The sequence below is a fragment of the Trachemys scripta genome, chromosome 4, assembly GCF_013100865.1.
Source record: "Trachemys scripta elegans isolate TJP31775 chromosome 4, CAS_Tse_1.0, whole genome shotgun sequence".
Taxonomy (NCBI): Eukaryota; Metazoa; Chordata; order Testudines; family Emydidae; genus Trachemys; species Trachemys scripta.
Window position 1 is genome coordinate 114,961,991 of NC_048301.1, and position 26,598 is coordinate 114,988,588.

Genomic DNA, 26,598 nt, shown 5'->3' on the forward strand with positions numbered 1-26,598 from the left:
GTGACAGTGTCCCTTTCATATAGATGTGAAACATGGACAGGTTACCACAGATACATTAAGCAACTTTAAACATTTCACTTGATGTCTCCACTCCATTCAGAAAGTCAACTGGCAAGACAAACACTAATGTCCTTGAAAGAGCAAAAAGCACCAGCACTGAGGCAATGATCATCCAAGCTCAGTTTAGATGGACAGGTCGTGTTATCAGAATGGGCAACAACAGACTCCCAAAGAAAATTCCCTATGGCGGGAGCTGAAACTCAGAAAGCTCCAGAGGGAGAGTCAAAGAAAATGTTTCAAAAACACCCTTAAGCAGAATCTGACCTTATGTGACATAAATATTGATAACTTTGAAGACATAGCCAAGGATAGACATGAAGGGAGAGCTACTGTCAATAAATGTTGTGAACAGTTTGAGGAAGACAGACAAGAAAAACTGATTGAAAAAAAGGGCCAAGCATCATGCAAAGTCTTCCATGGGAGCCTGCATGTTTGTGTGTGACATGTTTGTGGTCTTGCTCCTCATAGGTCAGGCTATACAGTCACATAAGTACACGTGTAATGCTGTGACTTCATCATCAGATATGATGTCTAGCCATGCATGTGTTCCTAAAAGATTTAGCAATGATTGATTGGTTTGGTGTTAGGAAGGAAATAACATTGCTACTATGTGCAGTTCACAATGGGGGACTGGGGGAGGATAACCAAATTGTGCCCTTCTATTATTTGGTGAATAGTTCAAAAATCTGAGGTCTCTTCCAACCCTAATAGTCTATGATTCTATGAAAAAACAGCATTTCCACCTTTTGGGAAATTCCACTATTTTGACATTTTTTTAGATCCTAAATTGTAGAGGTTGAAATATTGAAACTTTTCTCAAACAAAATGCTCAGAAAAAAACTTGGATTGGGAATGTTTAAAAGTTGTGGTCCTACTTTTTCCATCTAAATGAAACATACCAACATTACTGCATCAAAACATTCTGTATCGGCTCAGGTTGACATTACTGAATGTGCCTGCCAGAGCTGCTGCTGAGTCTCTTGGGAACCCTCCTGCCTCCCTTCACCCCACTGGTGTGGGCACCATGGCCTGACTGTCTCCCATGATGCATCACAGTCTCTTCCTGTGACTGAGCTCTGCAGTGCAGGCCCATCATGGGGGACATATACCGGAAGGAGAACCAAGCCAATAAGTGACAATGGGGGGCATATGGGACCCAAACTACAATTCCCACGATGCACTGTGGCAGGTCAGGCAGACACAATGAATAATGTCGACCTGCCCTGAAATGAAATGTTTTAATTTGATTTTCCTATTTAAAAAAAAAAAAAGTCAAAAGAGCTTCACAAAAATCAACATTTTTCCATAGAAAATTTCAGTTGTGAAGAAACTGTAATTTTCTATCTGAAAGTATATCAGTGGGAAATTCCAGACCAGCTCTACTAATCGCTGAACAAACACTTGGGGAGACACTATCCCTGCCCTGAAAATCATGCGCACATGGAGGAGAATTCTCCCTCCTTTTACAGCCCCTGCACACTGCAGCAGCATTCAGGGCAGTAACAGCTCCTTAGCTGGCAGGGGGGAAATTCCCCCAGTACTAGCATTGTGCCGGACAGTCACAGGCTGCTCTGTGCAAGCCCCGGTGTAGGAAATGGGAGGAGGAGGTGGGTTGCCTAAGTTACACTGTTGGCTGTTTCAGACCCTGACCAGCCTGGAGTCAGAATGGCACAAAGGCGGCTTAAAGCTACTTTGGCCCCTGCCCTGTGTGTGCAGCGCCTCCTAGAGACACAGAACACACTCCTGCCCTCATCCCGCACAGATCAGCCCAATTCACCTCATTGGTTCATGCAGGGCACGCCTGTCTCTAGGTGACTGAAGCCCAGCACACACTGTAATGGATTCTTTTGATACAGAAACCAGAAGTCACTTACTCGAGCTTCTGTAACTTGCAGTTTGGATGTTTCAGTCCTTCACACAGAAGCTTCACTCCTGAATAACTCAGGTTATTACTTCTCAGGTTCAACTCTCTCAGGGACTGGTTTGTGCTGAGCAGAGAGGAGAGATCTCCACAGCAAGCATCAGTCAGCTGGCAATCCCAAACCCTGCAGAGATGGAGATGGGCACAGTGAACAGAGAGGAACTGACCACTTTACTCCATTTACTTCATTCATCAGTGTACTGAAGCACTAGCTTCAGAGAGGTAGTCGTGTTAGTCTGTATCAGCAAAAACAACAAGGAATCTTTGTGGCACCTTAGAGACTAACAAATGTATTTGGGCGTAAGCTTTCGTGGATTATAACCCACTTCATCAGATACACGGAGTGAAAAATACAGTAGGCAGGTATAAATATACAGCACATGAAAAGATGGGAGTTGCCTTACCAAGTGGGGGGTCAGTGCTAACAAGGCCAATTCAATCAAGGTGTATGTGGCCTATTCCCAACAGTTGACAAGAAGGGGTGAATATCAACAGAGGAAAAATAACTTTTTGTAGTTACCCAGCCACCCCCAGTCTTTATCAGGCCTAATTTGATGGTGTCAAGTTTGCAAATTAATTTCAGTTCTGCAGTTTCTCATTGAAGTCTATTTTTGATGTTTTTTATTGAAGAATGGCCACTTTTAAGTCTGTTATTGAGGGTCCGGGGAGATTGAAGTGCTCTCCTAATAGTTTTTAAATGTTACAATTCTTGATGTCTGTTTTGTGTCCTTTTATTCTTTTGCGTACTATGGAAGAAAACCCAGTCCTCACTCTGCGTTTATAGCAAGAAGCCAGAGACAGTTTATTTCGAGCCATTGCAAGAGTAGACTGCTTTTAGGCAGGGGGGTTCCCCCCGTTAGGCAGATCTACACTCTACAAGCAGCATAAGACAAGTATTTATACCTTAATGTTACATACATAAACGGCTAGCGGTTATCCTTTGTTTATACAAACTTCCTCCAGACACTACCTTATCTCAAGGTTTCTGCTTAAATCAGCATTCCATCCTTATCAGCTAAAAGCAAGGCAAGTACAGCTAAAAGTGAGGCGAAGCAGCATCTCTTAACTCTCGCATTGTTAGGGTTAGAGGACTCTTTTTCTAATTCTGCTTCCACAGTGGAGACTGTCTGGTTTGGCCAATGTACATGGCAGACGGGCATTGCTGACACATGATGGCATATATCACATTGGTAGATGTGCAGGTAAACAAGTCCCTGATGGTGTGGCTGATGTGGTTAGATCCTATGATGGTATTCCTTGAATAGATATGTTGACAGAGTTGGCAACGGGTTTTGTTGCAGGTATTGGTTGCTGGGTTAATGTTTTTGTTGTGTGTTGTGTAGTTGCTGGTGAGTATTTGCTTCAGGTTGGGGGGCTGTCTGTAAGCGAGGACTGGCCTGTCTCCCAAGGTCTGTGAGAGTGAGGGATCATCTTTCAGGATAGGTTGTAGATCCTTCATGATGCGCTGGAGAGGTTTTAGTTGGGGGCTGTAGGTGATGGCTAGTGGTGTTCTGTTACTTTCTTTGTTGGGCCTGTCCTGTAGTAGGTGACTTCTGGGTACTCTTCTGGCTCTGTCAATCTGTTTCTTCACTTCCCCAGGTAGGTATTGTAGTTTTCAGAATGCTTGATAGAGATCCTGTAGGCGTTTGTCTCTGTCTGAGTGATTGGAACAAATGCGGTGGTATCTTAGGGCTTGGCTGTAGACAATGGATCATGTGATGTGGTCTGGATGAAAGCTGGATGCATGTAGGTAAGTATAGCGGTCAGTAGGTTTCTGGTATAGGGTGGTGTTTATGTGACCATTGCTTATTTCCACTGAACAGTCCAGGAAGTGGATCTCTCATGTGGACTGGTCCAGGCTGAGGTTGATGGTGGGGTGGAAATTGTTGAAATCCTGGTGGAATTCCTCAAGGGCCTCCTTCCCATGGGTCCAGATGATGAAGATGTCATCAATGTAGCGCAAGTAGATTAGGGACACTAGGGGACAAGGGCTGAGGAAGCGTTGTTCTAAGTCAGCCATAAAAATGTTGTCATACTATGGGGCCATGCAGGTACCAATAGCAGTGCCGCTGACTTCAAGGTATAAATCATCCCCAAATCTGAAATAGTTGTGGGTGAGGACAAAGTCACGAAGTTCAGCCACCAGGTTTGCTCTGACATTATCGGGGATACTGTTCCTGATGGCTTGTAGTCCATCTTTGCGTGGAATGTTGGTGTAGAGAGCTTCTACATCCATAGTGGCTGGGATGGTGTTTTCTGGAAGATTATCAGTGGATTGTAGTTTCCTCAGGAAGTCATTGGTGTCTCAAAGAAAGCTGGGAGTGCTGGTAGCGTAGGGCTTGAGGAGAGAGTCCACATAGCCATTCAATCCTGCTGTCAGGGTGCCAATGCTTGAGATGATGGGGCATCCAGGATTCCCAGGTTTATGGATCTTGGGTAGCAGATAGAAAACCCCTGGTCAGGGCTCTATGGGTGTGTCTGTGTAGATTTGTTCCTGTGCTTCTTCAGGGAGTTTCTTGAGCAGATGGTGCAGTTTCTTTTTGTAAACCTCAGTGGGATCAGAGAGTACTGACCTGTAGAATGTGGTGTCAGAGAGTTGCCTAGCAGCCTCTCGTTCATACTCCAACGTATTCATGATGACAACAGCACTTCCTTTGTCAACCTTTTTGATTATAATGTCAGAGTTGTTTCTGAAGGTGTGGATGGCATTGTGTTCTCCATGGCTGAGGTTATGAGGCAAGTGATGCTGTTTTTCCACAATTTCAGCCCGTGCACATTGGCGGAAGCACTCTATGTAAAAGTCCAGTCTGTTGTTTCAATCTTTAGGAGGAATCCATGCAGAATCCTTCTTCTTGTAGCATTGGTAGGAAGGTCTCTGTGGGTTAGTATGCTGTTCAGTGGTGTGGTGGAAACATTCCTTGAGTCGGAGATGGCGAAAGAAGGATTCCAGGTCACCGCAGAACTATATCATGTTTGTGGGGGTGGTGGGGCAGAAGGAGAGGTCACGAGATAGGACAGACTCTTCTGCCGGGCTAAGAGTATAGCTGGATAGATTAACAATATTGTTGAGTGAGTTAAGGGTACCACTGTTGTGGCCCCTTGTGGCATGTGTTCAGGCTGCTTCAGCATTTCCCCTTTGGTACCATGATTTAGTCACTCAGGACTTTCTAAAACTTACCTTTGGGTGAAACATTCCAGTTCTGCTCACTATTGCCCAAATGTGAATGTCTTCTGGAAGTTTGGGATAAAACAAACGAACAGTCCCGCTATTTTTGTGAATGAGGCAAGTCAGGGGGGAGGGGGAACACACTTTTCTTCATTATCAAAATAAAGTTAACATTTTAAAAGAAAACCAACAACTCCTGCTCCGGTGCTTGTGAGTATGTGTGCGCTATTTCTTTACATTTGTAGAAGGAAGCCAGGCATGAGGGATGAGAGAAGGCTCCGGGCAGAAACTTGAGAGTGAAAGGGAGAGAATAACTTTAGGGATAACGGTCTTTTCTTTATTCTAATAAGGTTCCTTGGTTCACTGTCAGAGGAAAGCGACTCTTTCTGTGACTTTTGACTATTGTCACACAAGAGCACAGAAGTACTTGAGGAGATAAAGTTAATACTTGTGGGAGAAATGGCCCTTAGGCTGGGGAAGAGCTGTACTGTGTTGTGCAGAAAATGGATTTTCTCTTAGCTGTTATGAATGTTTGTGTACAATCATGAGACTGAATGTACAAAACCCACATTTACCTGCCCAAATGTCTGTGCACACAGTTTAGTAATTGCATATCCAGTTGCTCCTGCAAATGCAGGTGATTTCATAAGTGAAAATAGGACCTCAAAATATTCTCAGTACAAAATTAGCACTTTTGAAAAGGCTGGTCTAACAAGGAAAGTACAGTAACTCCTCACTTAAAGTCATCTTGCTTAATGTTGTTTCCTTGTTATGTTGCTGATCAATTAGGGAACATGCTCATTTAAAGTTGTGCAATGCTCCCTTATAATGTTGTTTGGCAGCCACCTGCTTTGCCCACTGCTTGCAGAAAGAGCAGCCCATTGGAGCTAGCTGGTGGGGGCTTGGAACCATGGTGGACCAGCAGGCCCCCTATCAGCACCCCGCTTCCCTAAGTTCCCTGTGCAGTTCAGCTGTCCCTCCCCCCACTGCCATGCTCCTGCCCTCTGCCTTGGATCTGCTCCCGGGAGCCTCCTGCTTGCTTTCTGGGGGGGAGGGAAACAGGGGCTAATATCAGGGTGCCCCCCTGCTCCTGCCACCCACTTACCCTATCTCCATAGAGCGGGGGGTGGGGGAGACCTCAGGACAGAGGGAGCTTGCAGGTGCTACTGCTGTCTCAACAGGGGCAGCTCTACGTTTTTTGCCGCCCTAAGCACGGACGGTCCGCTGGTGCCGCGGTTTCAGCTTGGCGTGCTAGTGCCTGGAGCTGCCCCTGTGTCTCAACTTCCAGATCTAAAAAGGCAGTGTACTTAGAGAGGGGTCAGCGTACTTAAAGGGGCAATGCACATCTCTCTCTCTCACACACACACACAGGGTGTGTGTCTCTGTCTGCCATGCTGTCTTCTCTCCCTCTATTTGTGCTCCCTTGTAGAGTATGAGGCTTATTAACAACAATGTGTTAACCCTTGATGGCTCAGCTGAGTTCTAGTTCCTCATTTAGCAGTAAGCCATCCCCTGGGAAATATCCCACCCTCTTCCACCCTCTGATTCCACCACCTCAGCCAAGCTTCACAATCATCATTGCTGTGTACAGTATTAAATTGTTTGTTTAAAACTTATACTGTGTATACATATATATAATATAGTCTTTTGTCTGGTGAAAAAATTTCCCTGGAACCTAAGCCCCCCTATTTACATTAATTCTCATGGGGAAATTGGATTCGCTTAACATCGTTTCCCTTAAAGTCGCATTTTTCAGGAACATAACTACAATGTTAAGTGAGGAGTTACCCTGTCAAGGAACCCAGCAATGACTTACACTAATTTCTGCAGTTTACAGCTGGGATGTTTCAGTCCTTGACACAGAAGTTTAATTCCTGAATCTCCCAGTTTATTCCCACTCAGCTCCAGTTCAGTCAGGGACTGGTTTGTAGTGAGGGCAGCAGAGAGATCCACACAGCAAGCAGCTGTGAGACTGCACTGCCGCAACCTGCAAAGTGAACAGAGAGAACAATAACCATCTCCTTCCATAAAGGGGTAAGTATTTGTTTTACTTAGTTCAGTGACACTTTCTTCATTCTGGTAACTTGGTAGTTTCAGTGTCTATAAAGCCTGTATACATGTCACCCAATGTATTTTAATTATTAAAATTCAGTATGTGATGAGTTATTGATTCAGATTGTATTTGTACACAGTGCAAGAATAGTTTCAGAATATTTCACATAGCATCCCACAAAAATACAGAAATTGGATAATCGTCTGATATGATATGCACATTCTGTGCACATATTCTCACCTGCCAAGCCCTGGGTTTAACAAGCTAAGTTCCTGTAGAGGATGAGAGCTTTGGTCATCTCATTAGACTAGTGGAGTGCACTACCAGTTCCCCGCAAGCTTTCTTGCCTGCACCATGATCCCTGATTCACTCTCTTATTTTTAAATGAAAATATTTTCAATTATTTTTTTTAAATTGACAAGCACAACACCATCACATTTCAGAAACTAGCAAAGTTTAAATGATTCTGAAATTTTCACAATGTTTCTTTCAGGTTTTTCAACCAGTTCCACTGCCAGCCCTGCACCTGCCGCCTGGGTCAAAGAGGGAAGTGGGCTCTACCCTGCTTAGCAGCATCATTAGCAACCCTGAACCAGCTGAGGGCTATGACAAGGTTAGGTAAGATATAAGTGTAGACCTCAGCTGTAAAACACCTCAGCTGAGTCAAAGTTACTACAGATGATGAGTAAACAGAAGAGAACAGATAATAAAAACCTGTCAGTCCTCTTCTTTCTCCACTAACAAATCTCGTTGTCACGTAGAATCCCTCACACAACAGGCCAAAAATTAGCACCATTTTCATGCTATATAAAATTGGATGTGAATTTTTAGTAAAACTTTTCCCCAAATGGTATCTCCCTCTGCGACATTCTATACCTTGGGAGAGTGTACTGTAACCCCCATATTCTTCATTTTCATATAATAGTGATCTTACATATAAAGCATGCCTTGTAAGGTATCAGGGAAAGATTATGATCTGCTGAAAGTCATTTCTCTATCTATATATGGTGCATCATTAATGCATAGGAAGTTATGAGAATTGTGTTGTATGGTGGTCACCAAAATATGCTGTAAGTTGGGGAATCAGCCAGACATTAGCCCCCCAGAGGCAACAGCAAGGACAGTAACCAACACCGGGGCGGGGTGTCAAACAACCCATCAACAACCATTATCCAGTGAGGGAGCTACAATGCCATGATTCACCTGCATGAGGCCACATCAGGGGAATTGCTCAACCTTGCTTAGAGAAACTCAGCAATGCCCCCCCATTCAAGCCTGGACTTGTGCTCCCCAAGCACATCGACTGAGGGTATAAAACAGACAGAGTGGACACATACTGGGTCCTTCTCCTGCCCCCTCACCCATGCTGCAAGAAACCAAGACACTGAGAAGAAGACAAGACTCCAGGAGATTGGACCAGGTTTAAGGAACAAACCTGTATATTAAGGACTGCAATATCCAGTGGGGTGAGAAAAACTGCTTAATCTACTTGTTGCCCAGTCTAATAGGGTTAAGAGTTTAGACTGTGTGCTTATATTTTATTTTATTTTGGTAACCACTCTGACTTTTTGCCTATCACTTATAATCACTTAAAATCTATCTTTCATAGTTAATAAATGTTTGTTTATTTTACCTGAAGCAGAGTGTTTGGTTTGAAGAGTGTCAGAGACTCCCCTTGGGATAACAAGCCTGGTACATATCAATTTCTTTGTTAAACTGATGAACTCATGTAAGCTTGCAGCATCCAGCGGGCATAACTGGACACTGCAAGATGGAAGTTCCTAGGGCTGTGTCTGGGACTGGAGATATTGTCTAATCTCATTTGGTTGCACAATCCAAGGAGCAGCTTAAATGCCAGAGGCTGTGCGTGAACAGCCCATGAGTGGGGGTTCTCACAGCAGAGCAGGGTAAAGCTGGCTCCCAGAGTCAAGGATTGGAGTGACCTAGCAGCCTCACACAAATGGTCCTTATTACTAAATAATTAATTAGTAAGTAAAGCAGTGTCGCCTTCACTTCCCTGAAACTAATCACATGGATAAGGTTTTACAGGATCAGGCTCTAGTAGCATTCTCACACCAAAACACATAAATGAATACGCTTGAGGATTTACAGTTTTTTGCCTAGAAAACAATATATCCTTCCTACAAAACACGTAACCTCTCCCTTACCTTCAGAAACATGAAAGACATGGAAATGATTTATTCAGATAATTGTGACTGTAATTTCTACTTGTCCTCTGCTCAACCCCCTACCCATGCCCGCTTGTAGTGCCTGGTATTCACCTAGGCTGGATGTGTGAAGATGCTGTGCAGAGGGTGGGTCTCTCTCACACCATTAGCATTAGGCTGGATTAGTCTCTGTGAAGAAACTCCACAGCCGCTTCATGCCCTGGGTGAGGATGAGTCCTCCACCTTGTGCATCAGCCCAGCACCTGGCCTACCTACTGGGTGGGGGCAGAGAAGAGGGTTTGCCACACAGTTAGTTTAGTGGTTTCATGTCAAATGGAATTTGATTCTTAAGGGGTTTACTATGATTTCCAGCTCAGAGATACATTTCAAATGGAATACAGAGTAATACCTGACAATGGGCAGAAATGCATTGCTGCCGAACTCCTGGCATAGCAGCAGTAACAAAAGAGCTAAAGAAAGGAGTTTGCTTACACTATTGTTTTTAATTTACAGTTTGGATCCTTCAGTCCTTGACACAATGAGTCTGCAGTTGAAGTTCTCAGATCTTTAATCCCTGGGTTCCTAGAAGAGAGAACGGAAGTTGAAAATATCATTTCCTAAAGGCAGATTTCCCATCTCCTTTTCTGATGATGGTGGGGTAGGTTTTATTCCACAGAAGACATTTATTATCCTCTTTAAAAAGAAAACAAAGTGAAGCCTCTGAAGACACCACAGTCCATTCTTCTGATGTCACGTTAGCTATTCATTCCTAAAAGCAGTGTAACCTACAAAAACCCTGTGCAGTATTTGTCCCCCTCTAGTGGCTGGGCCATGTAAAAGAGGATTATGGGTGAGTTGCTGCTTTCAGCGAAAATCCTGCTTTGCCTTTTCAATTTGGTATAGGAGAAGAAATATATCTCAGAAGAATGGAAATGAGGATACTTAATCAAAATCCCTTAAAAATATGATTTGAGTGATTGTGACAACTGGCACAAGATTACACTGCTTTCAGGCCCAGGGAAAGTTTTCTGTGCAATCATCATAAATCATAATTAACTAAAGTATGAATCTGAAGTGGATTAGTTAAACTGCATTAAATCCCTGTGTGGACGCCGTTATTCAGAATTAAAATGGCCTTTGCAAAACTAATTAAACTAAACCTAATTAAGGCCACTTTAATTCTGAATAACAGCATCCACACAGAGATTTAATATAGTTTAACAAATCTACTTCAAATTTATATGCTTAGTTAATTATGATTAACTTTCCTGCATGTCTCCATGTAGGCAAGCCTTTAAAGGCCATAGATAGCAGACAACAAGCTGTTTTTTGGCCACGTAGAACTTGTGTAAACAGCAGAACAAAGTAATGGCTGCTGCCAGTAGTCTTGAATTTTGTGGGTTTCCAAAGGCATTTGACAACGTAGATCGGAAATCATGGTGCCAAAGAAAATCATTCAAATTACTAAAAAGCAACAGAGGGTCCTGTGGCACCTTTGAGACTAAGGCCTGGTCTATACTACCCGCCTGAATCGGCGGGTAGAAATCGACCTCTCGGGGATCGATTTATCGCGTCCCGTTGGGACGCGACAATCGATCCCCGAATCGGCGCTCTAACTCCACCAGCGGAGGTGGTAGTAAGCGCCGCCGACAAAAAGCGGCAGAAGTCGATTTTGCCGCCGTCCTCACAACGGGGTAAGTCGGCTGTAATACGTCGAATTCAGCTACGCTATTCACGTAGCTGAATTTGCGTATCTTAAATCGACTCCCCGCTGTAGTGTAGATGTACCCTAACAGAAGTATTGGGAACCTCCAGTTCATTTGCAAATTTGACACCATCAGATCAGGATTAAACAAAGACTGTGAATGGCTATCGAACTACAGAAGCAGTTTCTCCTCCCTTGGTGTTCACACCTCAACTGCTAGCAGAGCACCTCACCCTCCCTGATTGAACTAACCTCGTTATCTCCACACTGATTTATACCTGCCTCTGGAGATTTCCATTACTTGCATCTGAAGAAGTGAGGTTCTTACCCACGAAAGCTTATGCTCCCAATACTTCTGTTAGTCTCAAAGGTGCCACAGGACCCTCTGTTGCTTTTTACAGATTCAGACTAACACGGCTACCCCTCTGATATTCAAATTACTGTAAAGTTGTATCAGAAAGCTCTGTGTGACATAAGGATAAACGAAGAGTTAGCAGACTGGTGTAATGTTAATGCTGGTATCAGGCCAGGTTGTATCTTGTCCCTCACAATGTTTGGATTTGCTACTGATTTTGACAGACTCTCAGTATGGAGATAGGTATTGTGTGGATAGATGGGGAAGTTGGAGACGTAGACTTTGCAGATGACATTTGTTTTATAAATAAACGAGCTAAAGATATGCAGCAAATGACAGATGGTCTTGCAAATACCTCCAAGGAAGTAGATCGTATTATTAATAAATTAAAGACAGAAGTTATCAAAATTAATTTATGTAGCAATTCTTTTATCTATTTGAGAGATGAAGTCTTGAAAAAATCTTAATAAATTAACTTCTCTGGGCAGCCTCATTCATGATACTGGTGATTGCATTTGATATAAAGCCCAGAATAGGTGAAGCGAGTGCTGTATTTCAAAAACTCAGTACAACGTAGAAGTCAAATAGGATTAGCAAAATCATCAAAACTTAGGATCTATATGGAGCAGAGTCCTGGAAAAAAATAAGTCAATTTAATGCAAATTGAACAGAGTTCATTGCTGGTGTCTCCATAGGCCAGTGGTTCTCAACCTGTGGCTTGTGAGCTGCTTGTGACATAATCAGCACAGAGCTGTGGCCCATGTGACTCAGGGCCATACAGGTAGTATTGGATGCTACCCAAAATGGTAAATAGGTTTGAGAACCACTGGCAATAGACTATTCAAAGTAGAATGGGTGGACATTTAGTTGGTGAGGTCTCTTCCAACCCTAATATTCTATGATTCTATGACAGAATAAGTAGTGAAGAGGTGTTACAATGAGCACAAATATCTGCTACAATACAAGTGGTATGGAAGAAGACATGGACATGCTTCGGACATCTTTTAAGAATGTTCATAAGAGGCTACCCAAACAGGCCTCTTTGTCTACTCTAGGGCAAGAAACAGAGAGACTGACCTAAAGGCACAGTCTGTAGCTCCATAAAGGCTGAAGTGGCACTATTACAGCTGAATATAAAAGACCTGGAAAACAAGCCCAGCACAGGAATGACTGGCACTGTTTGATATCTGCCTTCTGCCCAGTTAGCGTGAGAAGAATGATGAAGATGATGCTGATGCCTTCAGTCTAATGGGCCTGATCCTTTAATTTGAAGTCAAGGGGGCTAATCTCTAGGGGCACAGAGATTTTACAATCCCCTTCCACTCACACACAGCTGTTACCAATAGCATTACTACCCAGAAGAGAAGAAATTAAGGATACTGCCCAGCAGAGCATACACACAGATCAATATCTCTCCTCTCCAGGAGGGCGAATGCAGTGGCACTGCCTCCATCAGCAGCCAGGTGGAGCTATATTTTAGATGTTGACTAATGGCTGTGAAACACCTGTAACATGGCCTGTTACTGGGCAGTGCAGGAAACAGCATGTCTTGGATGGTAGCCTTTGGGATGTTACTAAGGCTAGTGGAGAGGGAACAAGAGGTGATTGCTTGAGGGCTTCAGGCAGCTGGCTGGGTGCCAGTGCAGAGTCCAGGAGCAGCAGGAGTTGAGCTACAGTCAGCTTCCATTTGGGAGTCTTCTGAATTGTCTGTTGCTAATCCTGCTGTGAGGGACTGGGGCATACTTGGTCTGGCCTAGTGGTCACAGATGGCCTGAGATCTGCTCAGTAGGGATGGGAGTCGCCAGGCAGGAGTTGGAGGAATTGAAAGAGCCACATTCCGTAGGCAAGGGTCAGGGTCAGGCCTGAGTCAGGGGCGGTACCAAATTAGACTCAAGAGGCAGAAATCAGAATCAGGGGTAGAATCAAACTGGAGTCACAGACCAAGAGATCAAATAAAGTCTGGCCCTGCAGCAGGCCAAAGTCTGTGTGGTTCCCCAGACAACTTCCTAGGGCAACCCCTGGGGTTAAATAGGGCACTTGGCCAATCAGAGGGCCACACGGTACCTCACTCTGAGACTCTTGGGCAGTACTTCCTGCAGCACCTATTCTCCATAGAGCTCCCTGGCTGAGCCTCTGCATGGCCTCCTGGTGGCACTCTGGAAATATCAGCTGTCCCAGGTGCTACAGACCGAGCGTCTCATCCCCAGGTCCTTATACCTGCTCCTTTTGATGTTCATCTGCTGGTGGAGCTGGGCAGGTCTACCCCCTTTGGTACTGTGACGAGGCTGTAGAAGAAGACAGGTCACTTATACAGAGCACTCTGTATCTCTTGGTAAACTGGTCCACACGAACAACATGCCTTTTGATAGGATCAAATGCAAGGAGCAAGGAATGTTGTCCATACCTATAATATGGAACTGTATTTTGGAAAGCAGCGACTCTGAAAAGTACTTGGAGTTATGACAGGGAACCAACTGACCAGGATCTCCCAGTGCAATGCTGAAAGGGCCAATGGAATCCTTGGATGTATGAACAGGAGTTTATTGAACAGGAACAGGGAGGTTACATTTCTCCTCTATACAGCACCGTGAAACTGGTGAAGCTAAAATGTTTGCTCCAGATCTGGTGTCCAGCTTCAGAAAGGATTTTGAAAAATTGGAAAGGGTTCAGAGAAGACCTGCAACCATTATTTGAGGACTGGAAAACCCGTGTTACAATGAAAGTGTTAAAGGGGCTTTGTCACACTTATAAAGAGAAGGCTGAGAGGTGATTTGAGCATGATCTATAGGCACCAACCTGGGGAGAAGATAGGTGATAACAGAAGGGTCTAATCTAGCAGACAGAGGCAGCACAAGATCAATGGGTGCAAGTTGAAGCTTGATACATTCAAACTGGAGCTAAAGTCACATTCTTCATTCATTAGCTATTGGAATAACCTTCCCAGGGACATAGGGGATCCTCCATCACTTGAAATCTGTTTATCTGTTTATCTTAAGTCTGTTTATCTTTCTAGAAACTATGCTCAACATCACTGGGTGAAAATCTATGGCCTGCATTATGAAGGAGGTCAAATGGGATGATCACAATGGTCCCTTCTGGCCACAAAATCTATTAATGAGAACCAGTTATTACTGGGGTGGGGATGGAGAAGGGAGTTGCTGTTGTGATGTTAGTGAATGAGGCCACTGTTCTATTTTATTTTATTCTCACTGTTCAGTGTGAGGCTTCCTGTCTCAATCACTGTAGCTGAATTTTGAAATGATAAATGTCACTAAATTGTTAAACAATGTAGCACTAGAAACTCAAACTTCAGGTGGTGCAACCTGAGTTTCAGTTCTGGGATGTGTGCACTTAGAACAGAAGTATTGTTTAACTGAACAAACATATGATTATGCCATTGTGTGGCAAGTGGTTCCTTGCTGGGCTGAGATACACCAAATGTGTCCAAGAGTCTATTGCGTTCAGGATCAAGCAATACGTTTCTGGTTACTTCTCCCTTAGGACAGAAAGATCAGAGCTCTCAAATAGACTTTTAAATTCAACAAAGCAAACTAACAATGGTCTTAGAAATCTCTCTTTAAAAAGGAAGCTGAATTTCTTCATTTGAGATAGTACTTAGCTATGCAATGACTCCCAGCCCATAGCAGCTTGCTTCCTCATCCTTCTATCTCATACAAGCTAGTTTCCCATGAAGATAATTTGTTCCAGATCTTTCTGGATCTTTCTGGTTAACCCTCGCTTCCCTACTCCTGCCTTCCCTGAAATCATGAGGTTTTCTGACCCAGCTACCTCGACCCTACCAGGCCCGGAGGGATAGTGTAACCTCATCTCACTGGGAAAGACAAGGACAAATCTGCAAATATCTTATAAAACTCTGAAAAAAAGGCATTATAATGGTAACATCACTAGATGCCACTCTAAGGATTTATGGATTTATATTAAATAAACTGTGATACTTACAGAGGAAATAACCATTTCCGTAGCTTTGCTATCCATCCTTCTTCTCGTTCTCCAATCCCAAGCATACATTTAAATAGGTAAAGTGACTGCTTACTACAACAGTTCTTTACACAGAATGAAAGAGCAATTTCATCCATTGTTGTAAGCCTGATGTGTTCCAGTCTAATTTCTTGGAAATTAGCCATGGCGCGTTTCCCAAACTCTTCTTCCTGATTCTCATACAAACAGTGAAACAACTCAAGCTGGTCACACACTTCCTCATAGGTCTTATAGGGCAGAGAGGAGATGTTTTTAGCTTCTGCTTCAAACCACTTCAATAAATCCAGCTTTATTGCAGATGATGTTTTACAATGTAACTTTTTCTCCATATCATTTAGTCTCTTTTTATTTAAGAAACCAAACAAGAAACGTACTGTTAACATCAAATAATTATTTTTAGATTTCCCATACGTTTTTAGCAAGTGGTTCACATTTTTCTTAGAAGTCAATGATTTTTTCTTTGTCTCTTCATCTTTCTCTAGCACATAGAACAGAGCTGCAAAAAACTCTTGGAAACTCAAGTGAATGAAGCTGTAGACACTCTCACATTCTGTATCTTTTTGAAAAATACTTTTACCCAGAAAGAGAGACTGAATGTTAGACAAGGATAAATTGTGCTTCTTCAGATCACCTTCTTCAAACAGTATTTTCCGTTCTAAAATTCCATCTGAAGCCAATGAGCAAAGCTTCCACAGGGTAGTTTTATATGTTTGCATATGTATTGAGTCAGTGAAATGATCAGTTAGCAGAGTGGACAGAAAGAGCAAATATACTGAGGTGGTTGTTTTTGAAGTTTGTGCAAGATCTTCCCTTTTTTCCATCTGTTGCTTCATAGCCGTGCAGATGATCCAACACACAATGGGGACAAAGCACATGGTGAAGAGCATTTCATTTTCTTTGACAATATTAAAGGCTTGTGTTGCTTTCTTTTCATCACAAAAGAATTTATGAAAATATTCTTTCCTCTCTTCTCCAGAAAATCCCATTATCTCTGCATAACATGGAAATTTCAAATTCTGCTTTAGTTTCTCCAGAGCAGTTGGTCTTGTAGTGATCAATAAGAAGGATTTTTGAAGAACTTTCTTTCTCAGTAAACTGCACAGGATGGTTTCCACTGGCTTCTTCTCAAATGAGTCTCTGCACAGACTAACTTCATCAATATCTAGCAAGGAGTTCAATTCATCAAAACCATCTATTATGAACAGGAGTTTTTCTGGCTTCTCAAAGATTTCTTTAATTGGTCCTTTTCCATTAGGACAATTGTCTAAAACCAAATCAGCAACACTTTTCTGTGCAGTAACAAGATTTATTTTTCTGCAATTTATATAGAAAACATAATCAAACTTTTTCTGATAGAGTTTTCCAGCTGCCCAGTCCAACATAATCTTTCTTGATGTTGTTGTTTTCCCAATTCCAGCTGCTCCCTGCAGCACAACAGTTCTTGGGCTTTGTTGATTTCTACCAGAATCAAATAAAGCACTAATCTTAGTGAAATTGGTTTGTTGAGCCATCAACTCTGCATCTCTCCTTCCTTTGGTGATTATTTCATGTTCTTTCTCCTCTCGTCCCTGATGTTCCTTTACAATAAGCAGTTTTGTATATCTTTTGTCTAGACTCACACGTTCACCCAGGCGAGAATTCCTGTCTTCTATTATTTGGTATTCTCCTTGTATATGTTCTCTATACTTCTTCCGGTAATCTAATTCAATGACAATGGCATGAAGCATTAGACATACTGAGTACAGGTATTCAAACAAAGGTCATGTGAACTGCCATTCATTGGTTATATCCTGAAGTTGGACAGATCAAAATATTGGTGGCATTCTACTCTTTCCGTTTTCCCCCCCTTTCAGCCAGCATTCCCACCGTCATGTGACTTGTACAATTCTAGCAAAATGTCATGTTAAAAATAGTTTCTTGTCTTTTATAGTTTAATTATTTTGTCCTTGATCATCTCTCACCTTGATTCTGATTTAGCAAAGCCCTTATGCGCAAACTGAAGTTCCATTACAATAAATGAAATTTGAGCATGTGCCTAAAGTTAAGAATTTGCTCAAGTGCTTTTCTGAATAAGGATAATTTGCCTCATTCCTTTTTTCTTTCTTCAGATTTTTTCTTCTAGTTTCTGTCTTATTTCTTTATTCCCCCCTTTCCCCACTGCCCCAGGTACTGTGAGTCTTCTTTTGTCATTTTTAACTACTTCTCTTCTTGCTCCCTGGTTGTGTTTTTTCTCCTCTCCTGTTGCTAGCTCTTTTAATCCCTTTCTGTTTTTCTCACCTCTAGATGCTCGTCTCTGCTTCACCCTCCATCCCCATTCCCTGCTACTGCCACTCCAACCACTGGAGGATAGGATTAGACACCGATGATTAGTCTGGGCCCATCTCTAGTCCTGTACAGTGCAGTGTGGGAAGTGGAGTGCCAGTGTTTCAGTGGACAGCTGACTTGCTTATGAAGGCCCTGTCTAAACTATGTTAGATGTGTTAGAAAGACAGCCGTTAAAATGTTTCAAACCATGGGCACCACTAAACCAGTCTGCAGGCTGTCTGCATAGGGCCAAACCATCTGAGCACATTTTAAAAACAACAAAAACCATGTTCTAGCCTGAGTAGGAGCACACAGACCAACCAAAATGCATTCAATGATTTAGCAGTATTCACGTGTGAACTATTTCTACAAATGGTCATCAGACATAATTCCTAATACAGTGTAAATTGATCCAATACGTGCACAGCAAATGGCTTCTTCATAGGAAGCAGCCCTGCCTGTGTCAGTGTGGAATTTGTTCCTTTATAATATTTTGGCCATAACAGTTTTGTGTATTTGTTCTTTCTTCATAGGTCAATAGTATAGTCCTTTAATTATATTTATTGTTGTTCTCTCAGTTCCTCTCATTTGAGATGCATCTTTCTGGCATAATTGGACTAAGAAGTGGATGTGGTATTCTAAGTACAGTCTTACCAGAGCCTTTCAGAGAGGGATGATCTTCTCCCTGCTCCTTGGTATGATGTATCTCTGCACATGGTTCCAGACCACATTGTCTGTCGTTCCCTCTTGTTTCTTCAACTTTTGCTTTTTTCTCCTTTTCCTTTGAAAAAACTAACAAGGGAGATTAATTGCAATAATACCATAGCGTTTAAGGCCCAGAGGAGACTAGACTATTAAGTGCCAGAGGCAGAGAATAGGAGGGATAGAGGTGCACCAGTGTCTGAAGCCCACGCAATGGCAGGGAATTGATTAAATGAGATACAATCCTGGCAAATTAACCACACCCACACACTGCACAGGGAGCTGGAAAAAATCTCAAAGTCACTGCCAATCTGACCTGCTGGTTTACAAGCACAAATTAGAAAATCCTGTCCAGCATTTTATCATGGAATTGCCACCTCATCCAAAACTATAGTGTCACTTATGCTATTTCTATAATAGGGCTAGATTGTACCTGGTGTTTATGCAGATGTGGACTGAGAGGCATGGTCCTAATTCCCTCACAAAACCCAGGGATAATTGTAGTACTTACTCTCAGGGGAGCAGAGGAACTGTATCCATGGGAGAATCAACACCCCGAAAAGTCAATGAAAAGCAGAGAGGAGGTAGAGCCCTGACCCTGTTCTACTCCACATCTGACTGCTGAGCAGGAGCAGCACACATGGGAGAATATTAGAGCTGGTTAGAAATTCTTTTTTCCCCACTACGGAAAATTTTAAGTTTTTGGTCAAAACAAAACAAAAAACAAAAACAACAAAAACAAAACAAACAAAATCTTCGTTTTCAGCCAAAACTTTTTGGCTTTTGAGGGTTTTTTAAATAAAAAATGTTGCTGTGATGCCTTATCGGAATTGTAGTTTGGCTGCCTTATGCTCCCCTTCTCCTTTATGGGTCAAGCTTCCCAGTTTGACTTCATCTTCCATGATGCACCACAATTCTCTGGATTGCTGAGCCACCCTGGTGCATTGTGGGAGATGTACTCCAGAGAGGGAGCCTGGCCCAAACAGAAGAAATGGGTCATGAGGACCTGAGTTATGACTCCTATACTGCACTCCAGCAGCATTTCAGAATCAAAATGTTTCTGTTTTCATGAGAAAAGCTTTTGGTTTTTTCCCATGGAAAGCTGACAATTTCCCCCCCCCCCCCAAAAAAAAATTGTTTTGACAAAACCCCAATTTTCTATTGACAATATGCTGTACTTTGTTAGTCATACTTCCCATGCATGCCAGGGAGCTCATGGAGATTGTAGGTGCTGAAATAAGGGACTGAATGTCTCTTTGATCATTACTGGCCACGAGCAAGGCTTACAAAAGTTTCCTGAGCCTGAAAGTATTTGCACTGGTCTTTCCAAAGCATTTCTCTGATCCAAAAATTCACAAAACATTGGAACTTCAAATATGGGTGTCACCTAATTTATTTATTATGTTTTTTTTCAATCTTTTTGTTGTGAAAATTATGTAAAATGTCAAAGTTTCACAAATGTAAAAATAGTTAATATTTGTCCCTTAGCTGTTTCCCTCTTCCAGCAAAATCAGAGTTCCCTGCTGCTAGGAATTTTTTTTTTTGTATCTTATAGAACTGGAAGGGACCCTGACAGGTCATTGAGTCCAGCCTGCTGCCTTCACTAGGCAGGACCAAGTGGTCCCTTCAAGGATTAGAACTCACACCCCTAGGCTTAGTAAACCATGCTTAAACCACTGAGCTATCCCAACCCCCAAGTCCTATAGTGCCATTCAAGAGGAGTCACACTAGCCCAGGGAGGCTCAATGATGATGATGATGCAAAAATCTCTGAGATGTGCAGCCATGCCCTGTGCCCTCTGACACTGTCCTGCTCCCCCATTCCCTGGCAGCACAGCTCCAATGGAGCCACATTGTCCCAGGGTTCCACTTGCATGGATGGAGCTCTGATAAACAGACCATGCAGCCCCAGGCCACTTAATGACCTGTCCAATGGGACATGGGAGAGAATATGTTTTTCCCCCACCCCCCTCCCTGGCCTTGCTCTGGCCTTAGTCCTATTCTTCAGCTTTCTGCCCTAGCTCACCTTCCCCTCTCTATGGATCCCATGCCCACCACAATTGCACCAGCCTGCACAGAGCTGACCTCCGGGCTCTGAGAAGGGTTAACCCTTAGTTACATCTCATATAGATCTATGTAATTTTGTCTGTAAAGTGTCTTGGGTGTATTTTTAGGTCCCTTCAGCTTCCTGCTACAGAAGTGCAGACAGCTGCTTGATCCTTTCAACCCCAGTGATCGGTTTCAGGTTTAAAGGCTGTCCTCACAGGGAAAAGGTTTAGAAACTTCAACTAACAAAACCAAGAAGACCCAAAAGCTCCCCTTAGGGGCCAGATGCTCTGCTGTGTGCCATATCTGCAGCCACAACAGGGTATGATTGTCTCCCTTCCCTTCCCTCCCCACCAAGATTGCATCTTCCTGATTTTGGGGCTGGGGCTAGTTCTAAAATGATCTGAGCTTGAGGGTTGTTCTCAATTACATCAACCAGATGTGATCCCAAGGGGCCAGTGCACCTGCAGGAATTGCTGGAGCACAACAGTACTCATTCCACACCTGCTGTGCTAGGGACTGCACAAGATGGTGGCACAGGCGCCGCCTGAGCCAGTTCACTGCTAGTTGGGGATTCTCCATGCACAGGGAAGCCTCAGCTGAGGTGGCTTTCTGCTACATTCCTTGTGCTATCAAACCAGGGCAAAGGAGTAGAACGCAGAGGAGTCTGGGCCTATACTGACAGTTCCCCCAAATCGCTTACTCTAGCCCCCATTTCTCACCCTCAGTTACTCCACTAAGATCCAATCTGAGAAGGGAACAGGAACGCCATGCCATTTATCACAGCTTTCCTCTGATGTCGCCTGCCTGTACAGTATCCATATAGCAACTTGTGTTCCGTCTCATGTTGGAACGTCCAATTTCACATGCACACTAGGAAAATCCTGCATCCCTGCTTTTAATCACGCTGGCTCCCACTGGCTTTCCCTTGTATCTTGGAACCTACTCAATATTATTAACCGATTACAGCTGTTCCTGTTTCTGCTGTATCTTTTTAGGGGTTTGGTGGGAGGGGGAATATTGAAGAAGAGTTGCCCAGGAGTCGCAGCAGCTTCAGACTGTGCATCAACCGTCACTGGAACCCTGAGGAGGGCCCCCTCAGGAGTCTGTCACATGTCACTGGAACCTTGCAGAGGGCCCCCTGTTGCTGCTGTCACCTGTCGCTGAAACCCTGCCAGGTCCCCACTGGCTGCCAGGTCCAGAGTCCCGCAACCCCTGGAGATGAAGCAGAGAATGTCACTGAGGTCTCTGGAAGTCATGAATTCTGTGACTTCCATTACCTCCGTGACATAAACGTGGCCTTGGTGATAATATACTGGGACAGATTCTCTGCTGTGATTAGTTTCCAATTACAGAGCCTCAATTCTATGTCCCAGCTGCAGCACAGGTTACAGCAGCCTGGGGGCTGTTCTAACTTGCGCCAGCTACCAAGGTCCCCAAGGAACAGTCCCCCAGCTGGAGATGCACTGCAATTACTCCTCCTCCCCACCTCTCTCTGCGACACTCCCTCTGCATCGCTATGTTGGCTGTACATCCACTGGGGACTCCCCCATAATGGGGATGTACTCAGATGGAGAATTACAGGCTGTCTATGCTCCCCTTGTGCCAGCTGAGTTATGAAAAGGGAGTGGAGCAGGTGAGAGAATCTGGTCTGCTGTAGGCATCTCTGCTTTAAGTCCCCCTGGCTTCCTGTTGGGATTTAGAATTAGTCATTCCTGCCATCAGCCTGTTTCTCCTTCTGCTCTCGTTGCTGCTGCCCTGGGGGAGACTCCCAGTTTTACAGTAACTTTGGATTTCTTACCTTTCTCTCTGTCTTTTCTGAGGTTAGCAGCAGACTCTCTGACATTGATCTGAACTAAAATTTCTATGGTTACATCAACTGCAGCATCTCCACCATAGAATGCCATCAGGATGTTCTTAGTATCTATCCTGTCAGCATTCTCCAGCCGACCTCGGGGGATGGTACCTTTTCCCTTAAAGCCAGAATGCGATAGTTTGTCTTTAAATCTTTTGAAGTCTTCCTGAGGAAGGTTGTCAAGGGCATGCACGAGCAGGTCACTGATTCTGCTTTGGTTTTCCATCACCAGGTATCAGAAAGCAAAACTAAAAAACAATGTAAAGTCCCATTACTAATAGTTAATAACAACTCTTATTCCTATGTAGAGGGAAGAAGTGTAGCCTTGTGGTGACAGCCGGTCACTGGGGCTTGTAAGCTCCTCAGTGCATTTCTTCACAAATGACTCACTTGACAGCTCATTTTTAAGATTTAGAAAATATCCTGGAACAGTCTGGAATCTGAGCATCAGAATCCTGGAGTATCAGGACCTGTGTCCTCAGAACCAGTGCTAGCTTGGAAAGCCTCAGGAATATTTTGAACATCAGTGTAGCAAGTGATGGGTAATTTGTGACATAGCGATCAGCCCCCATAAATCAAATGGATAAACTGTAACTACTGAAGATTAAAATGATCTCATCCCAAGGCAAATTGCAGAGAATGATGAACTTACCAATAGCCAGAAAGCTACAGACTAGATCTGGTGGCCTTGTTTGATTTGTTTTTCTCAGTTTTCTCGGTGCTCAAACACAGATGCACACAAAAAAAAAAAATCTAGGAAGAGGAACAGAAAAACTTTGAGCAAATGGCTATTGCCTCAATAAAGAAACTTAATCATCTCCAATTAAAGCTGATCTTCAATGCTTTCTTGATTTTTATAACAGGCCTCCTATGACAACATGTTGCCCAGTCACTGCTTGAGGACGTTAGTCAGTGACTTCCCTCCGCTCACCGTGGGATATTAGGAAGGATCTCAAATGGAAACTAGAGGATTTAAACTAAGATGGTTATAATTTATTTTATTATTTATTAGGGCTATGAAACGATTAAAAAATTAATTGTGATTAATCGCTAGATTAAAAAATAGTCACGATTAATTGCTGTTTTAATCTCACTGTTAAACAGTAGAATGCCATTTATATAAATATTTTTGGATGTTTTTCTACATTTTCAAATTTATTGATTTCAATTACAACACAGAATACAAACTGTACAGTGCTCACTTTATATTATTTTTATTAAAGATATTTGCACCGTAAAAAAGATAAAAGAAATACTATTTTTCAATGCACCTCATACAAGCTCTGTAGTCCAGTCTCTTTATTGTTAAAGTGCAACTTACAAATGTAGATTTTTTTTTTACTTATCTGCGCTCAAAAATAAAACAATGTCAATCTTTAGAGCCTACAAGTCTTCTCAGTCCTATTTCTTGTTCAGCCAATCAGAAGTACCCAGTCACCGCTGAGCTGGGGTCGGGGATCAGGGGGAGACTGGCTGCTGCTGCTGCTGGCTCAGGAGTGAGTGCTGCCTACAGCAGCTACTGCTTAAAGAGACAGTGCTCCCCCAAAACATAGACACACACACTTCCCCCCAACACACAAACACTCTCTCACAGCAAACCAAAATCTGAAATGGCCAGAGGGATGCAGGATGGCCATGGACTCCGGCAAGATGCAGCCCCCGTGCAACAGACTGCCTTGAGCTGCAGGCTGAATGCCAAGCACCACGAGCTGCAGCAGCAGCGCAAAAGTAAGGGGGGCAAAACACAATGTACCATGCAACCTTTAGTTCTGATTGGCTGAACAAGAAGTAGGACTGAGTGGACTTGTAGGCTCTAAAGTCTGACATTCTTTTATTTTTGAGTGCAGTTATGTAAAAAAAATTCTACATTTGTAAATTGCACGTTCACGATAAAGAAATTGCACTACAGTACTTGTGGGAGGTGAATTGAAAAATACCATTTCTTGTGTTTATCTCTTTTACAGTGCAAATATTTGTTTAAAAAATAATATAAAGTGAGCACTGTAAACTTTGCATTCTGTGTTGTAATTGAAATCAATATATTTGAAAAATGTAGAAAAAGATCCCAAATACTTATAATGAATTTAAATTGGTTTTCTATTATTGTTTAACAATGCAATTAAAACTGTGATTAATTGCAACTATCTTTTAATCTACTTAATTTGTTTTGCATTAAGATAGTTAATAGTTTCTTGAGTTAACTGCAAGTAAATGACAGCTCTATTATTTATTCTTTTTTGAAAAATTAATGACATGCAGCCCTGTAGGGCAGAGAGAGCAATACACAGCCACAGCCCCATGCATGTACTGGTATCATAAAGTTGCAGGAACAGCTATAAGGAAACATCCAGCAGTTGAGTTGGCACAAACCCTGTATCCCAGAAGGGCTGCTGGTGAGAGTTTATTCACCAGACTTTGCTGGAACATAAAGTTTCAGTTATGATCAACAATGGGAAATAACTTTAAAATTCCATTTTTAAAAATTCAAAAGTAGCCCATGACTGAGAGATTCGTGTCAATGAGTGTGAAAAAGCTGGGAATTTGTGGCATCTGCAATTCTTTAGCCAGAGAGATAAAACAAAAGTGATGCCATTGGATCAAAACTTCCAAAAGGAGCTTTTTAAAATGTTTCCCCTGAACACATTGCTAAATAGTTTAGGAGGGAAAATTATAGAAAATTCCAATTGCTTAGGGAGAGGCATTGAGTTTTGAAGATGGAATTCAGACAAAGTGCACAGCAAAGGGACTGAAATGCTGTTTTAAGTGTTTTTCTGAATCCAAACTTCCTCCATACATTTACATTAGGACTACAGTTTTATTTTTCCCATATGTAGATCTGCAAAGATGTTTGCAAACTAGAGCAATATTCACAACAATTTTTCTTCCTTAAGGATTAAATACAAAACATGTACCTGGAGATTAAATAAAGATACAATTATGAGATTACAGCCACTCTATTTCTAGGTGGAAACAAATAATTCAGTCATCCCTCTTCTCTCCTAATAAGAGATTTAGAATCTCTTCATAAAGCTGTATCTAATATGATTTAGTTCAATTGAAATATAATGCAGTCTGTGCTTACCTTGCATCGCTGAAGAGAGCTGGTTTAGGTTGAATTAGTCATTTAAAATTCACCTCCAAAAGGAAGTTTGTGGCTCATAATCATCACAATGGAAAAAATGTTCATATTTACAAGCAGCCCTTGTTTCCTGTCTGCCCACTCATCCCCCCCCCTTTAACTGTCTTATTCTTATCTAAAACCACCGAGCTATCACTCCCCGCATATTTCCTGCCATGTAGCCATTTTACATAGGGGTTTTTATAAAAGTTAAAATCATGAGCTTTTAGTAACACACAATTTTAAAAGTTTTTTCGTAGGTTTTAGACTAATGTGTTATTTTTTAGTAAGCACAATATGAAACAACAGGCTTTTGCAGCAAAACTCCTGTTAGCAAAGCAGCCTCTGTGAGTTAGTAGATCACAGAGGAGTTTGCTTCTTTACCTGCTTTTTAACAAACACATGTTAAAGTTACATTAAGTTTTGCAAAGGAATAAAGCTTTGCTTTATAATGACTTGAAAAGACACAGCCCTTTTGTATGTGTTGTAATAAAAAAAAAAGCATGCAAAAGCACCCCAGGGTTAAACCCTGAATAAGAAAAAGTTTTCCTCCAAGGTTTTTAGTGAGAAAAACTTGAAACAGCCTTGTTTTTCAAAGGGGTTTTCTTCTTTTCTAATTCACTACCTTCAAAAGGCTATCTGAAGACACATTCCTTTATTTAACCTCCTTGGTGTAGGTGTTTCAATAACATGTGACCTTCAAAAACAACCCAGGGTTATAAAAGTAATGTATACTGATAAAAATGTTTCCCCTTAGGTTTTAAACTAGCACTGGGCATTTTTTAGTAAGCACAATTTGAAACAATAGGCTTCCACAGCAAAGCCATTGTTAGCAAAAACAGCCTAGGTGATCAGAGATAAGAAGGCCAGAACATAACAAGAAAGCCCTAGGCCTGCTTTTAAAACAAAATGATACCAAACACTTGTATTAGAAAAAATAATAACTTTAACTGTAAATATGCTTGCTATATAAAATAAAAACTTTTACAATGAAAGTTTAAAAAAGCTAAAGTATGTAGTCAGAGACCCTCCTGCCTTTTTCCCCAGAAAAAAACAAGTAAGGGCCCCCCTGCTCTGCTCTTATCTAAACAACCAGGACCTTCTCGGTCTTTTTCTACTCTGTAACAAAAGCTGGCCAACACATAAT

General features: G+C 42.4%; 1 protein-coding gene across 2 annotated transcripts; it reads right to left on the minus strand.

Annotated features, from left to right (window-relative positions):
* Positions 1–1,897: 1,897 nt before the first annotated feature.
* Positions 1,898–25,695, minus strand: LOC117877395 (NACHT, LRR and PYD domains-containing protein 3-like). 2 transcript variants are annotated; one of them, XM_034770489.1, is made up of 8 exons: positions 25,416–25,695; positions 22,986–23,086; positions 22,280–22,581; positions 18,386–18,523; positions 15,389–17,126; positions 9,861–9,950; positions 6,964–7,134; positions 1,898–2,105 (listed from the first exon to the last, which is right to left on the minus strand). In XM_034770489.1, the coding sequence occupies exons 3-8, from the start codon at positions 22,557–22,559 to the stop codon at positions 1,931–1,933; spliced, it is 2,592 nt and encodes an 863-aa protein (XP_034626380.1). In that variant the 5' UTR covers positions 22,560–22,581; positions 22,986–23,086; positions 25,416–25,695; the 3' UTR covers positions 1,898–1,930. The 2 variants fall into 2 exon arrangements, with proteins under 2 accessions (XP_034626380.1, XP_034626381.1); XM_034770490.1 differs by lacking the exons at positions 22,280–22,581; positions 22,986–23,086 and having other exon boundaries at positions 1,901–2,105; positions 25,416–25,692.
* Between the last annotated feature and the right edge of the window lie 903 nt (positions 25,696–26,598).